The 16,970-nt window shown below is 40.5% G+C and overlaps 1 protein-coding gene across 1 annotated transcript in view; it reads left to right on the top strand.

Moving 5' to 3' along the window:
- Positions 1-16,970, top strand: part of LOC122772647 (CUB and sushi domain-containing protein 1-like) — a 292,253-nt gene that overhangs the window by 227,973 nt on the left and 47,310 nt on the right. Inside the window, exons 39-45 of the mRNA XM_044030836.1 lie at positions 987-1,091; positions 5,710-5,828; positions 6,147-6,216; positions 7,359-7,475; positions 7,984-8,193; positions 10,267-10,455; positions 11,454-11,631. Of these exons, the coding sequence (XP_043886771.1) occupies positions 987-1,091; positions 5,710-5,828; positions 6,147-6,216; positions 7,359-7,475; positions 7,984-8,193; positions 10,267-10,455; positions 11,454-11,631 (988 nt within the window). The remainder of the gene's footprint in view (positions 1-986; positions 1,092-5,709; positions 5,829-6,146; positions 6,217-7,358; positions 7,476-7,983; positions 8,194-10,266; positions 10,456-11,453; positions 11,632-16,970) is intronic.

Raw genomic sequence — 16,970 nt, 5'->3', positions numbered from 1 at the left:
ACACACACACACACACACACACACACTCACGGACAGCATATATGATGAATTAGATATGACAGCTTCTAAACTGTAGCTACACACATACTGTAGAGGTGCTCTAGATGAGTTGCAATACCTCACAAAATATGATGTATACTTTATATATCTTGAATAAATAATAAAAAAAAATGTGTTTAGTCTTTTGCTTTTCAGTCAGGGAGAGGAGAGAGAGGGACAGAGCTGATGGAAGGTTGGAGAGAAGGAAGGGGAGAAAGAAGACAGGGAGGGATAAAGAATGATCTAACCTTTTACAATTTCCCAGTGGAGTTTCCCTTGTGACCTGCCCCAAGCACATACCTGTCACACACCTATCACACATAAAACATGCTGCCCATAGGGACACACACACACACACACATATACACACAGAGACAGTGCCCTTCTTGAGAAGCCACACAGGGGAGCTGCCCACTATAACCACAGTGATCTAGTATCGGCCACTGAGCAGCTCACTTGGGCAGATGAGGGCTGCTTCACATGCGTAACACTAAAATACTCCCTGTCCATTGAGAGCGAGGGTCTTTCACCTTTATATGTGCTGTACATTATTTCCCAGCTGGTATGGGGATTTGATTTTGTTATAATATTGTAACACATACTTATACGTGCATGTATAAATGAGGTTTTAGTATGGGCAAATATCTGTGAAGTGTCACATGAAATTCATAGTTCTAGTGTTGGTGACATTTAACTGGTGACAAAATCACACTGTGTTTTAGTTTCATCAGATGATGTTCAGGACAGAAACATTGAAATGTTCTCATGTCTCATGCAGAAATAAATCAATGCAGGGAAATTATTGTATGTGTTTGTAAAGAAGCCACACACTGATCAACCACACCTTTAAAACTAACAACTGTTTCAATGTTGTGTCTGATTATACCAGCGTTTGTGAATAAGACAGGAAAGAATGTACAGTCTTATTCTGTGTCTTGTTCTTGCAGGGACTACAGCCCCTGCTCTCCTCAACTCAACATCAAACCAGCTCCTACTGCACTTTCAAAGTGATATCAGTGTGGTGGCGGCGGGTTTTCACCTAGAATACAAAAGTAAGTCAAAGCCTTTAAGATAGATAGAAATGCAAAATGCAAAAACAAAAATTATATCAATACAGACTGAATAACAGGTGCGCCACACGGCAGTGTAGTGGCCAGCACTGTTGCCTCACAGCAAGAAGGTCACCGATTTAAATCCCAGTTTGATCGAGGGCCTTTCTGTGTGGACTCCAGTTTCCTCCCACAGTCCAAAAACATGCAGAGGATAATTGGACACATCATCTGAAGGGTCTCCCCTCCATGACCCTCATGTAGAGGACAAAGTGGTGACTCAGTGACTGAGTGAATATCAGGCCCCTTCTGATGTGAAACCAGAAAGCACACACAGGGTTAAAACCAACATTTCAACATCAACAGCAAGAGTCAGTGACCTGAACCGGTACTGGTGGTACAGCCTGAGAGCAGAGACACACATGCTGAGTTCAACACTGGAGCACACACGCGTGGAGCACACACCTGGAGGGACATAGACAGAAACACGTAGAGTCCAACACATACACACACACACACACACAAAGTGCTTTTGCTTGTTTTATACATGCACATGAGTTCACAAGCAAGACACATACACATGTCATAAATGGACAAATGTATAGAGATAGATATCAAGATGATTGCATTTACACACCTACACACCCGTCAGGTGGATGTGCTTTTGAGTCCTTCCTTGTTGTTTTTAGTTTACGATCACTTCCAGATCAATAAACGAAACATGTTCCCTTGTGTGAGTAAGTGTCTGTAAGAGTCTGTGTATGTTTGTGGCTGCGTGTTTCTAGGTGTGTGGAGGTGAATGCACACTTCTGTGGCTCACTGTTGTGCATCTTTGTCAGCTCTGTGTGTGTGATCGCAACTTCACTTGGAGTAAAAACCTTAAAAGAAGGCTCACGTCAGTGTTTTCAGTTTTTTGCTATGGTATTTTTAAGTGTGGCTGCACCCGTTTATTCAGAGAAGCTTTTATTAGCAGATGCACCTGATCCATCACACTGCAATGATGAAACCATATGTGACACTTAAATTAGAATGTGACCCTTTTTATACAGCAACACAGTGACATGAATAATCTGCAAGTAAAAATGGCGGGGCAAGCCACTTTAATTTTTATGATTTTTGCATTTGTATGGATACTCAAGCCTGCAACAAATGTATTATTGAGTCAAAAGCAGTGCATGTAGTGGTCTATTTGGGCTTTTGGACTGTGCTTTTTGTGAGGGCCCCTAATATCAATGGAGATAAGATTTTGGTTGAAAATGTGCACTGGCATAAAAGGCTCTTTGTAGTTGCTACTCTTGGTTCTTTGTGGGGGCGATGTCATAGTCTGCTATAGCCCGTGTCTGCTTGGTAGGATCTAGAACGTGGCATACTCTCAATTTGTTTACGCCGATGAAGACAAAGAAGAACATTGATACTGTTGCAAAATGGGGCTGTAATGTGCAGAGATCAACTGGTACCTACATTTCTACGACACGTTTTTGAGAGACTGGGACACGCAATTGGTGACAAACCTTTGGACATAATTCACAGCTACACTGAAACATGGTGAGAGAAGCTTTAATCACTAGTAGATGTATCACAGCTGTCATTAGCTATTGCTAGTTAATGCCATCTACTGGAATGACATGTAATGTGGCATCAGGATAGCTCCGTACTGGAACCACAGACATTTAGATGTAACCAAAAAGACCCATCCATACACCCAGATTAAGTGGGGGCCATTTTATATCCAGTGTAATCAGTGTGGGGAGGGTGTATTAATGTGAGTCTAAGTTTTTGTGTGTGCCAGTGTAGTCACAAACTGTATTTGTGTGAATCTGAATAGACTTTGATGACATGATGCTTCATAATCATAAGAGGGCTCTTGGCCTCAGATAATGGTCTATTTTTCTGATAGATTTCAGTTCGATCATGTTGATGATAATGCCTCCACACACTATAAAGGGAATTATGGAGTTCCACAGGGCTCAATGCTTGGGCCTATGCTTTTTACCATATATACCTGCTTGCATTGTTCCATTGTTATGCAGATGACACACAGCTATATTTATTGATGAGGCTGGATGAAACAAATCAGGTTTTTTAAACTCCAGGAATGTCTCAAAGACATGAAGTCCTGGATGACCTGTAACTTTCTCCTTTTAAATTCAGATCATTATACTCAGCTCTACATATCTTAGAGAAAAAATATCTGACCACAAAAGGAAACTTATTTTTCACCAGGATATGTCTTTTGTCTAATTTCCAGAACAGCCTTCTTCCACCTATTATTAGTATTAGTAGTAGTATTGTCATATTTATTAAACCATGATTAAAATTGAAAACAGTATAATTTCTTTCAACGTAATATATCTAACTGCTTGTATAAATGAAATTGCAGTACTATAAACATATCATTGATTCACTTTTCCACTCCACTGACCCCTAGTGCTTTCTCATTGTTGGGTTTTCTCTTCTCACTCTATAATATTGTAAGGTTTCTGCGTTACTATGCCAAGTGTCGTGAGATGATGTATGTTGTTATTTGGTGCTATACAAATAAAATTTAATTTAATTAAAATTACAGATGTGAAAGATGAGCAAAAACAACCTTCATCACTGCCTTTTTCCTTCTGGTTGACTAGTTTATGGATTGGATTCTGTGGTGTGTTTCAAAGATTGTGACTCCTTTAGAGAAACAGCAGGTCCTTTTATGAAAAGCTGGACAACAAGACTGTGTAGTGGAAGAGCTGTTTCATCCCCGAATACAGTTAAAAACACAGCAAACTCCCCGTGTCCTGGCAATTACCCCTTTTTGTACACAAGTCTGAGCACTTGGTTGCACAATAGGAAACTTCTATATTAAATACAGAAGTATATTTTTGTGCACAGTTCTTTTTATTCCACTTTGTCCACACTGTTGTGGAAGGTGACGCCTTTTTTCTTGCTTTTGTACCAGACAGCAAAGATCTTTGGTGGTTGGAGATTATACAACAAAACAAAAACACATGCAGGCCACGCCTAATCTTTATTACTGTTTTAGCCAATAAATGGACCTGTTTTTAAAGCCTTTTATTTTTAAGATAAGTTCTCATGCACTGCGTACAGAGCGATCAGTCAAACTCATACTGGCATCGTCCCATTTAATTTTGTCATGCATTATTATAACACCAACACTATAAAACAATTACAAGAAAGTACAGTGACTGCTCACCCCATTTCACTGGCTGTCATTGTTTTGCCTCCCAGTGTTGTCACGATGTGCAGTGTTGTGGTAATTTCTACAAGTTGATGAAATCATTTGGTGGGGATGTGTTTATGATTGTGGCGATGATGCTCTCTTCATTTTAAGCTGGCTAAAGGCTGTCTGATCTATAAAGGGCCGAGTGAGATGTCCCTGTCCCCCGTCTATCATTTATTAAATTGAAACAGAAGTATAGTAAATCCAGTCAGTTAGACATTAAATGCTGACACTGTCTAGTTCAAGTCTAGTGGTCCTAGTGGGGTGGTTCACCGTACTGTCAGCATTTTACAGAGCACCACTGCTTTTTCATAACCCGTGAAAAAAGGGGGTCGTTTGCTATAACACACACACACACACATGCTCAGCGCGAGATAGAGGTGGTCAGCCAGATGGAATAGTTCCATTGATCAGTTGTCATGAAGCCTGCTGATGCTTTGCTTAAAATACACAGTGTTTCTCCACGTTTCTCAGTCTCATGCAACTTTTTCCACTTGTGCTCCATCTAAAAAAAGTCCATAACTGAGCACACTCATCTGACAGTTTCACGTGCACACTCACACTCTGTCACACATTGGGCTGACATACCCCTGTGTGTGTGTGTGTGTGTGTGTGTGTACGTGTGCATGAGAAACACACAATCAAATGAATATCTGTGGGTGATGAGTTGGTTTTCGGGCTAACATTAAATTCAGATTTAGCCATGATGGTTGAGGTTTGGGATAAGGAAGTGGGCAACACATTCTGTCAGTGATGTCATTTGTGTGTGTGTGTGTATTTGTGTGTTGTGCAAGCTCAGTGGGATCACTTTGTTTTGCTTATAGGAAGGTAGATAATGAAGCAACAAGACACACCCACACACCCACAAGCGTGCACACACAAACAAAGATTCACTCCTCTCTCCTCCCCACTCTGTACCCCTCTTCCACCCCTGTGTTGCCATGGTAACTGCTCTAGGGCAGTCTCCTGCGGAATTTTCCAAGTGAAACACACAAGCAAAAACACACACAGAGGGAGGGAGAAAGAGAGAGCGAGATCCCGATGCTGTTTGATAGAGGCCGGCTGCTGTCAAACTTATTAAAGATGTGTTTAACCTCCAAGGTTTTGGGAATCGTCACTGCTGATGATATACACACTATTTATTAGCCATAATTTCATGGATGTGGGGGTGTTTCCTTGACAAGTACTCATGGAAAGCAAAGAAAGATGTTAAGAAAGATAGGTTCACACAGTAATGGGGGTGTATCTGTGTAGATATTCAAAGTGGCAGGTAGAGGTTCCTATATTTCTCTACATCATGTCATTTGTTGTAGACAATCAACTTGAAGGCGAAAGCAAATAAATATGTCCTGTTAAAATACTAATTGGATTTCTCTCACCCCCCCTTCTTGTGTTTTGTAGCTGTTGGTCTTACCACCTGTCCAGAGCCAATGATCCCGGCCAATGGCATTAAAAGTGGAGACAGATATATGGTCAATGAGGTGGTGGCATTCACCTGTGAGCCTGGATACACGTTGCAGGTAACAAAAATAAAAAATAAAACAAAGCAAACCCTCCCATAAACAGTCATTGTTGGTAGAAGCAGATTAAATACTGAAAGCCAAACTTGTGATGTTTGTAAAAGTTGGAAAGTGTGTAATAAAATTAGGTGTGTACATTATTTCCGCACCACGCTCGTTTATAAATAAAATTAAATAAAATTCACAGCCTTGAAAATGTTGAGGTTGCACATTCTCCTCCACGATCACCCTCTGTATTTTCATAAACTATTTTGACTGTTGAGACTGTGCCTTTACTCTCTTTTATTTGAACCTAACCAACTGTATTATTACTTTCAGGGCCACTCTCACATTTCCTGCATGCCTGGCACTGTGCGCCGATGGAACTACCCACCTCCTCTTTGCATTGGTAACTCACACTCGCACCAGGACACTGCACTTGTGGAAAAAATAAATTAATGAATAATGCATCGTTGATTAAATAAGAAAGATTATACAGTGCACATGTGAGTGTGCAATGAAAGCTTTAGATGCCGGTGCTCGGTTAAGTGGCACAAAAGTGGCAACGGTCTGTGCTGGCGTGTTTGTAATATATGTACAGTTCATGTTTAAATTTGGGTTTTTAAGTAAATAATACTTGCAAAAACCTTTGGAATTGGTCCAGTAGTTCCCCACCAGCTCCACTTGCAGCCAGAACATGGGGCAAGTTTGACAAATCCAAGTTTCTTTTTCCAAATTTAGGCTGTATCCACTCGCAGTAACATCTTGCACGAGCGTTCTGTGATATTTATTGCAAATCAAAACAATAAATAGAAATGTCTGAATAAAAGACTGCAGTTCTTACTTACAACTCAGTCGGTCCGCTCATTGTTACCAGCTTGGAATCAAATCTGTGAAAGTCAGCAATTTCTCTGGTGACATAGGGTCAGCGATCTATAAAATCAATAAGCCTGCTGGGGACAAACTGAATTTTGTACCTTGTGTTGAGAGCCATGGCTTTCTAACTCCTGCAATTGTGTTAAGGGACCTTGGTTACATTTATATTGTTGTTAAGGCTTGAATAACTCAGCTGGTAAAAAACCTGTTGCCAGTCCACCGGAAGCCAGTTCCAGTTAAACGTAACCTTATTGTGTCAGAACTAACTGAACTCAATCGTGCCACGGCCTCATTCACGATGTGTCAAACTTGACTTTTTCAATCAGAAACTTCAACCAAATCACATTACAAATGCACTGAAGTGATGGTGATGCGTCCTGTCCAACAAAGAAACATCTGTAATGGGGAGAACGGCCGTGTCTGAGAGCTCACTTCGGGCTTTGTAGTGTTTGAGCTAAACACATGAACGTGATGTGATTGGCTGCCATTTGGAAAGTCAAACATTTATCATTTTCTCTTAAAGGTTTCCATTAATAGTTATTATACGCATTAGCATATTAAAAAAAAAACAGCTGAAAAATAATGTCAACTGTGTTTTTCTGCCAGTTTCTCTACTGTACATTGTTAATGTTTATGTTTGTTCTAACGATGTCTTCGCTGTGTTTGTGGCGTCAGCTCGCTGCGGCGGGATCTTGTCTGAGATGAGTGGTGTCATCCTGAGTCCAGGTTTCCCTGGCAACTACCCCGGCAACCTGGACTGCACCTGGCAAATCACCTTGCCAACTGGATATGGTAAGTGTTATGAGGTGCGATCGCGCTGCTGAAAGAATGGTATCACTTTTGACCACATCTGTCGGTGTGGTTGTGAAACACAGACCCCCCCCTCCCTTTTTTTTTTCCTTTTTTTAGCACAAATCTGCAGCACATATGGTTTGTTAAAAGTTATAACACGTTTCATTGGAGGCTGACACATGGTGTCTTATGTTTAATGAGGACACTAACTGCTGTTATGAATGGGGCATGCAGAATGAGGTCCTTGTGTCTTTTTAGGTCCAATCTATTATGATTTGTGACATGGAAGAAAATGATAACAGTATGCTCAAGTGACTCAAGTGGCAGTTTTATCTTCAGGATAATTCATTTAAATGTTAAAATGACTATACAAAACTTGCTTTAAATGCTCACAGTATGTCTCTGGTTGTCGATACAATTACAAAAAAAGTTCTGTCGCATGTAAAAAGTGTCTCTAGTTGAAATGTTTTCCCTCTGTGGTCATTAATATCAAACCCCTACTTTCCAGGAGCCCATATTCAGTTTCAAAACTTCTCGTCTGAAGACAACCATGACTTCCTGGAGGTCAGGGCTGGACCACAGCACAGCTCTGCTCTCATTGGACAGTTTACCGGTTCACAGATTCCACCTCCGCTGCTGAGCACTACCCACCTGACAATTATCCACTTCTACAGTGACCACTCCGAGAACAGGCCGGGATTTAAACTGACCTATCAGGGTGAGTTCATCTGTTTTGTGATAAATTAAGATCTTGTTTTTTTTTGGTTGATGACTGCAGACACTGAATGCTATATACCTCGAGGTATGACTGCAGGCGATTTCAGTTTAAAGCGGGCCCTCGAGGGATGCTGAGAGCACACACCTATTTTCAAAGTGAGCCTGCTGTTTGGTTTCTCCATATGCAGGATTGGGAGAACACAAGCTGGGTTTTTTTTTGAAGTGGTTTCTTTCAACGTGGTCTGAATAAAAAAAAACAACATTACAAAATTACTATCACTCCCAAAGTCAAAGAAATATGAAGGGTAAAAAATGTTTTGCTATGGGATTTTTGAGCTTTGATCCACAGATGAGTCATGATAAAGACCTCATGGCTTTCCTCGCATCATTATAAGAGATGGACTGTTTGTAAGCCCATGTGAGAGACCGCCATCCTGTCCTGCAGGCTTCACTTGTCGTCCTAAGTGCTTTACTTCAAAGACACAAGAGATGCACTGTGGGCCAGCAACACTAGCTGTGTGCACACTCATTTTTCCATTTTTCTCCCAATTGGCGATGACCAAGTCAGTCAGTGTTTATCAATGATGTCTCCCAGTGTTTCCTCACACAGATTTGAACCCGATGCCTGTCTTTTATCTGACAGCAAGGATCTCCGAGTGTGATGATGTAATACACATAGATTCTCAATACGTCCCTCGATAAACACAATTGGCTTCGCTCCAATCGGGGAGCTTACTTTCAACCTGCCACCACCGGTGGATACAAGCTTCAGCGCCCGCTGTGTGAACATCCATACAACCTCAGTGGGATGAGCTGTGGATGCCAAAACTACTTTAAGCAGAACAGTTTGTGTCACTCAGCATTTAATTGAAATTTTACCTGCAGTTACAAATCCTCACACATCAACCACATGTTACATGTCATTTAGCAGACGCTTTTATCCAAAGCGACTTACAATGGAATTGAGCACAATCAGCCAGGGGTGGAGTCGAACTTGCAACCATTGCGACCATGATTTCTTTCGCAAACAGGGTACTGGTCTTAACCACTGAGCCACTCCATCCCCCGCCTCCTTTTTTAAATAATGTATTTTTAAACATGATTAGACTACTTGGTTTTTTCACAAGCCAAAAACGAAATGGTATGAATCAACGAGGTGTAAGTGGGAACCCCACTACTGTTGCTTTCACATCAAACCTATACATCTGTTTCCATTCATTTTGCACGACTTCTTCATTTCTACTCTAGTTAATTCTGTCAGTATATCTTTAAGTCCCACAGATTTATGTTTTAAGAAAACATAAATCTCTCTCTGGACATGCACTCAGCGACACCACAGGTTTTCATGCACACAAGTGACTTGAAATACAGTTTCCTCTACATCCTAGATCCTGCTACTACTGCCAGCATGGTGTGTCTCTGAAGCCTCATTTGCTGAATGTGCACCTCAGGTGCTGTCCAGTGCTGCAGGCCCCATTTGTATTGGCTTGGCGCTGAGTGCTTGTTTTGGGGCTGTCGGTTGCTGCCTTTCTCCCTAACTTGTCTCCCCGCGCTTGGCATTCTGCTGTCAGCCACCACTGCTCTTTTCAATAGCACATTTAATGGAAGACCTCGGCTCCCCATGACATTCCTGCAGAGTGAGACGCATGCTCTAAATGGAACCGTGATACTGAAATGTCCGTGAGCGAGTGTTGGTATGCCAGGCATACATGTTCAGAGGACTGTGTAAAAGGAAATGAGATCTATTGATGTAGCTGCACTTACTGCTGGTAACCTCTGTTGGTCATGGATTTCTTCATGCTCCCTCAAGTCCATTAGCTCTAAATAGGAGAAATGCTTTTAATACAATGGATTGTCATTCTGTAGTAACATATTGGCAAGCGTTAAAAGCTACTGTATGAGACTGTATATGAGATTGTATGAGCAGAATAAAGATGAACCTGACTACACTGTATATACACTATTAAACCAAATACGTCCACCTAGTCCACATAGCAGTTTGTTAGTATTTTCCGGATGCATCAAAATCAGTCTGAAATCACACCCGTCTCTCTGTCTCTCTCTTTCTCTTCAGCTTATGAATTACAAAACTGCCAGGACCCCTTTCCCTTCCCTAATGGTGACATCATCAACAGTGACTACAGTGCTGGCCAATCCATAACTTTTCAGTGCTATCCCGGCTACGTTCTGATTGGACACCCAGTACTGACGTGCCTGCACGGGACCAACAGGAAGTGGAACCATCCATATCCACGCTGCGAGGGTAAGAACCAATAACCTTCCGAGATGACATTTGAAAAATGCTGATATCTGTCCTCCTTCACCTCTGCCTCTACATCCCTTGTAGACAAATAAACAATGAAAAATAAATAAGACATTAGAGTCCCTGTATCGAAAATGTGTAGTTTTTTATAAATATGGGTCAATGATGTACAGGAGCCATAGTTAGCATAACTCCTCCTCAAAAGCAGTAACAATATAAAAAACATCAGCACACTTTGTCATTGTTGAAAGTGTGTCTTCCCTGGATGCCGCTTTATTCAAAATTCCTCGAGATGAGGAAATGAAGTCGAGGAGAAGAACAGAACTCCTGCAGTGAGGCTGCAGGTACAGCTGATCGAGAGGAACAGAGCGAGAGAGGGAGAGGGAGAGGGCGAGAGAGGGCAGGACTGTAGCTAAACCAGCTCTGTGTTTTAAAGTGTGTTTAGTTGAACAGGAAGTTTTGGTGCTGGTGCGTTTACAGTAATATTCTGTACAAACACTGATGAGCAGCAATGTTTGCAGACTTTGGTCCCCAGTAGGGTCAGCAGACACTGACTCATACAAGATTTATGTGCAATCAAAGCAGGTGAATGTTGCAGACTTTGGTCCCTGCTTAAGTGAGTCAGTGTGGCTGAATTTTACATGATTTTGAAACCTAATTTTTCTCCAATCTCTCAAAGGTGATTAGCAACACCTTTTCTGTAGGGTGATAACGTTAGAAGAGATATTTGAATCACTTTACAGGGACTTTAAATTATTATTGGATTATAATTGTATTTAACTGAGATTAATTTATTTATCACAATTTATTTTACCTGGTACCTATAAGGGAATCTGTTGCGTCTACTTTTACTATTACTAATAGCGTCGAAAATAATTATATTCCGTACTGTCAGCAGTTCAGCAGGATTATTTTCTCTTGATCTTTTTGGCTCTAGCACACTGGAAGCAAGTGACACATTTGCAAATGAATCATTTTGTAACTCTTCCTTTTTACAGCTCCTTGTGGCTATAATGTCACAGCGGAAAATGGCACCATCTATTCACCACAGTACCCCAATGAATACCCTAACTCCCAAGATTGTACCTGGCTCATCACTGTCCCCCATGGACATGGAGTTTATATCAACTTTACCTTATTGCAGACGGAGCCTGTCACTGATTACATTGCTGTCTGGTGAGTATGTCACACTTACACTTACACACACAAATGCAAAGGCTTATTTTGTTGGTTTCGCTATTATGGCGCTGATTTCATCACGGATGCACTTATGACCTGCATTTTTCTCTGCACACTAACAAGAAACCCCACCAAGTCTTACTTTTGCTTTTTCATAATACATTCCCTAAGCCCTTACCCTAACCTTAACCATCACAATTAATTGCCTAATCCTAACCCTGAACCTAAACCCAATTCCAGTGATGTAATGTAACAATGTACAAATACTTTGTTACTGTACTTAAGTAGAATTTTCACATATCTGTACTTGACTTTGTTATTTATATTTCTGACAACTTTTACTTTTACTCCATTATATTTCCTAAATACACAAAAGACGCAGATTTCGTCTCCAAGTTGAAGTAAAACACAGTGTGTCTAGAAGCGCCACTGACTCCAAAAGTTTCAAAAAGTTTCAAAAATACAAGCAGACACAGGGAGGTTGAGAGAGAGAGAGCTTGCCGGTACCTATTACACTTTTATTTTTAAGAAACCACAATAAATGTCATATGCAAAATTGTAATAGCTCCCTTTATTTAAATACTTTTACTTTTACTTCTAATACTTAAGTACATTTTATGTCAGAAAATTACTTAAATATTCTAAAAGGTGACTTTAACTTCTACCAAAGTCATTTTCTGGTAAGATACACTTGTGTTCATAAGTTTACATACCCTGGGAGAATTTATGATTTCTTGGCCATTCGTTAGAGAATATGAATGAAAGAAAAAACCTTTCTTCCACTCGTGGTTAATGGTTGGGTGAAGCTATTTATTGGCAAACAACTGTGTTTTCTCTTTTTAAATCAAAATGACAAAAGAAAGTACCCAAATGACCGTGATCAAAAGTTTACTTACCCCAGTGACTTTGACCTGAAAACATGGACAAAAGTTGACACAAACAGGTTTGAATGGCTAATCAAGGTTCCCATTCTCACCTGTGTCCTGTTTGTTTGTAATTAGTGTGTGTGTATAAAAGGTCAGTGAGTTTCTGGGCTTCTGACAGACCATTGCATCTTTCGTCCAGTGCTGTTTCTGGATTCTGAGTCATGGGGAGAGCAAAAGAATTGTCAAAGGATCTGCGAGAAAAGGTAATTGAACTGTATAAAACAGGAAAGGGGTATAAAAACATATCCAAGGAACTGAGAATGCCAATCAGCAGTGTTCAAACGCTGATTAAGAAGTGGAAAATGAGGGATTCTGTTGAAACCAAACCACGGTCAGGTAGACCAGCAAAGATTTCAGCCACAAATAACTTCAGCTGAAATACAGGACTCCCTGAAAAATTGTGGTGTGGCTGTTTCAAGATGCACAATAAGGAGGCACTTGAAGAAAAATGGGCTGCATGGTCGAGTCGCCAGAAGAAAGCCATTTCTGCGCAAATGTCACAAAGTATCCCGCTTACATTACGCCTAACAGCACAGAGACATGCCTCAAAACTTCTGGAACAAAGTCATTTGGAGTGATGAGACCAAAATTGAACTTTTTGGCCACAACCATAAACGTTACATTTGGAGAGGAGTCAACAAAGCCTGTGATGAAAGGAACACCATTCCTACTGTGAAACATGGAGGTGGATCACTGATGCTTTGGGGATGTGTGAGCTACAAAGGCACAGGAAACTTGGCCAAAATTGATGGCAAGATAAATGCAGCATGGTATCAGAAAATACTGGAGGAAAATTTGCGCTCATAAGCCTGGAAGCTGCGCATGGGACATTTTTGGACATTCCAACATGACAATGATCCAGAACACAAGGCCAAGTCGACCTGTCATTGGCTACAGCAGAACAAAGTGAAGGTTCTGGAGTGGCCATCTCAATCTCCTGACCTCAATATCATTGAGCCACTCTGGGCAGGAACTGGAGGTTTTGCCAAGAAGAATGAGCAGCTTTGCCATCTGAGAAAATAAAGAACCTCATCCACAACTACCACAAGCTTCAAAACTTCAAGCTGTCATTGATGTTAAAGGGGGCAATACACGGTATTAACAACTGGGGTATGTAAACTTTTGATCAGGGTCATTTGGGTACTTTCTGTTGTCATTCTGATTTAAAAAGAGAAAACACAGTTGTTTGCCAATAAATTGCTTCACCCAACCATGAACCACGAGTGAAAGGTTTTTATGTTATCATTCATCTTCTCTGAAGAAATTCTCCCAGGGTATGTAAACTTATGAGCACAACTGTACTTGTACTTTAGTACCACTCTCAAGTACTTTACTACAAGACTGTCCAATTCTAACCCTAAAACCAGGTCTTATCCCTGAAAAAGCCCTTTAAGGTTGTGTGGCCCAGACAACATGTCCTCACAAAGATAGATTTGCATGTTTTTTTTGGACCTCACAAAGATATAAATACAAGTTTACACACAAACACTTTGACATCCCTGGTATTGAGTGCATATGTATTACCTTCACCAAAAGGGTTATGATTTAGTCTGCATTTGTCTGTCTGTCTGTCTGTCTGTGAGCAGCATAACTTTAAAAAGTAATTTTGTATGGAATTTTCTAGGGATGTAAGGTTGTGGCCTAAGGAAGAAATGATCAGATTTTTGTGGTAATCCAGACTCAGATCAAATATGGATAACTTGAGTGTGTTGACACTGTGAGAAACTGAGCAGCTTTGGCTTTTTGTCCAGTTTATTATATCAACCTGATTTGACTGCACAAAGATACGCATACATCAGTATGAGTCAATTGTTTATGACTTCATTATACATGGAGATACAAACAATCTCAGTGTGAAACCCCCTCACACGTACACATCTATACACTATGTGCTATGCATACACAGACTCACTCTTCTGCAGTAATAATGGGATTCAGTGTGGAGGTAAAATTGTAATACAGGGAGTGTGAGAGTAATGCATTTACAATGGGACCACTGACCAATTCAATCTAACTCGGTACCATGGCCACACACAGACCTGAAGAGGGCTCAAGAACTCTGACTGTAATGATGAGATTCAGTGGGGAGTTGGAAATGTAATGAATGAATGGAGTGGTGGAGCTGGGTTCACAAACTCACCCACAGTCTCATACAGGATCTCATACAAGAGGAAGAGAAATTTCAGTTCAAATAATTCAATTTTTTGCCAACAAAACTAATAGTGAACTATAAATTTACTAGGAAGGACAACAGGTCGTGTTTGGACCATGTCATCATTTAATGGTTGAGGTCGTGTTGTGATGTTTGGACTGAAAAGTCGAACCCATGTTAAACAGCAGCTGAAATTCAGTGGCAAAGTAATAGAGTCAGAGTCAATGACTCCTCATTTATACTCTTGCGAGCTACTAGGGCCATGAATACAGCAGTGGAGAGGTGCAGCATCGAACTTGTTCTGCAGTTGGAAATGTATTTCTGTGATTTACGTGTTTTCTTTTGGGCCACATTTCATTGTGAACAGAATTATAAAATCACATTCATAGATTGTAGGGTAATAAAAGGCATGTGTCACGCGAGATTGGTGCATACAGATGGACTCGAGCTCTGGCTCTAGCACCTGAATATTATTTGGAAGTGACTGTGGGTCCTTTTTCTCAGACCCAGGAGAAAACCATTTACCTTCCAGAGCCTTCATCAGATTTAGAGTAAATGATTTAAATGTCTTTTGCACAGGCTTTACAATCAGGTTAATGTTATCGCCACTTCCAGTGACGCTGCTCCACTGGTGATCCAGGCTCAGTGCTGTTCTGCAGCTGTTCTGGCAGGGAACAGAAATGTTCTCTGTGGACACAACAAAACTGATACCAACATCAATTCTCTGTTTTTCCAAGTTTGAGTAATAACATAAAAGCATTTTTTTAAAGCTTTTAATACTTCAGTGCTCCAGTGTCGATGTATTCTTCCTCTGCTGGATGATCTCACAGTTCTGTCGGGTGTCAGTGATATAAGATGGAGCTTTTAACATCACCAGGACTCAGTGAAAAGAGGCCAAAACAGGGTTGATATTATTGTATCTGCTGGTTTTTTGGTGAGTGCTCTGGCTGCAGTATTCTGAAGTAGTTTATTTAGTCTGTTATTTGTCAGACTGACAAAAAGTGCTGTACTATCATATAGTCTAGTCGATATGAATGCATGAATCAGTCAGACTCTTTTGAGTCTGTCTCAAAAGAGACAGGAAGGATCTGAGTTTGGATATTTTTCTTCTGAAATGATAAAATGCAGTTTGAAAAGTTTGGATATGTGTTTCTGGAAAGTCAGGCCAGAATGATAGCCAGAGTTTTGACACGCTCACAGGGTGTTAGTGACATGGTGGTTCCTTGTGAATGAAAATGGTGCCTTGTGGCCTTAGGGCCAACTAACTAAGAAATTCACCTTTACTCAGTGTTTGATACCATCAATACACAGGATGAGGTCACACACAGGGTTATGATTATTGTAGATATGTACAGCTGTGTGTCATCAGCGTAGGAATGATATGAAATATTGCATTGCTGAATAATGGACCCATAATGGAAGCATATAGAGATTGTGCAACAGTGACAGCCTCTATTTTTGTCCTCAACTGTCCTGTTTCTATTTCTAACATTGTTTAATTATGAGGATTTACTTGTTTATTTTTTTTATTTTATGTTGAAACAATATGAGATGTATATAAAGGGTTTGTCAGTGACTTAGTGGCCTACATCATATTCAATTAATGAACAAAGGTGTGATGATCAAATTTGTATTAGCAGTACTTTAATTGTGTGCATCAAGCAACGAATTGAAATAAAGACTTAATATCTGACATTATTTTTATTGAATTCACAAGAGCTTACGAGTATAATATAAGGGCCACTCCTCTTGTAACGTATTAGATATTTGACAGAGTGGGAGGAGATGCATTATTATCTCCTGTGTGAGCTGCCAGGTTAATAAGTAATTGATTGGGAGCGTGATTTCTATTTACTGAAATATGAAACTTGTAATGGTTAATTTAAAAGAGTTTGATCCCAAAATGATTCATATTGGATGTGGATGAGGGGACCAAGGCGATTCTATTATTGATACGATTAACCCTCTTATGACCTTCATGGATTTATATTGATTTTATGGCTGTAGAATTGTCAAACAATGGTAATGGTAAGGTAACTTTCATTTTTGATATCTGGCAGTTATTCGACCGTTTAGGAATTTCGGTACCGAGAAGCTGACGACGCAAAAGTGTGACGTGCTGTTGAATCTTGTCTGTGAGGACGGTCGTTCTGCGGAAGTCCTGAGGGCTACTGTAATGACGAGTTTTCTCTGCTTTCTGGTATCCATCCTTCTGTTTTCTGCCGCTTTATCCTCCGCATGACGGTCACGTGAGGTGC

Source organism: Solea senegalensis, linkage group LG7 (genome assembly GCF_019176455.1).
Source record: "Solea senegalensis isolate Sse05_10M linkage group LG7, IFAPA_SoseM_1, whole genome shotgun sequence".
Taxonomy (NCBI): Eukaryota; Metazoa; Chordata; class Actinopteri; order Pleuronectiformes; family Soleidae; genus Solea; species Solea senegalensis.
Note: the sequence above shows the minus strand (reverse complement) of the source record. Positions and strands in the feature narration are given on the sequence as shown.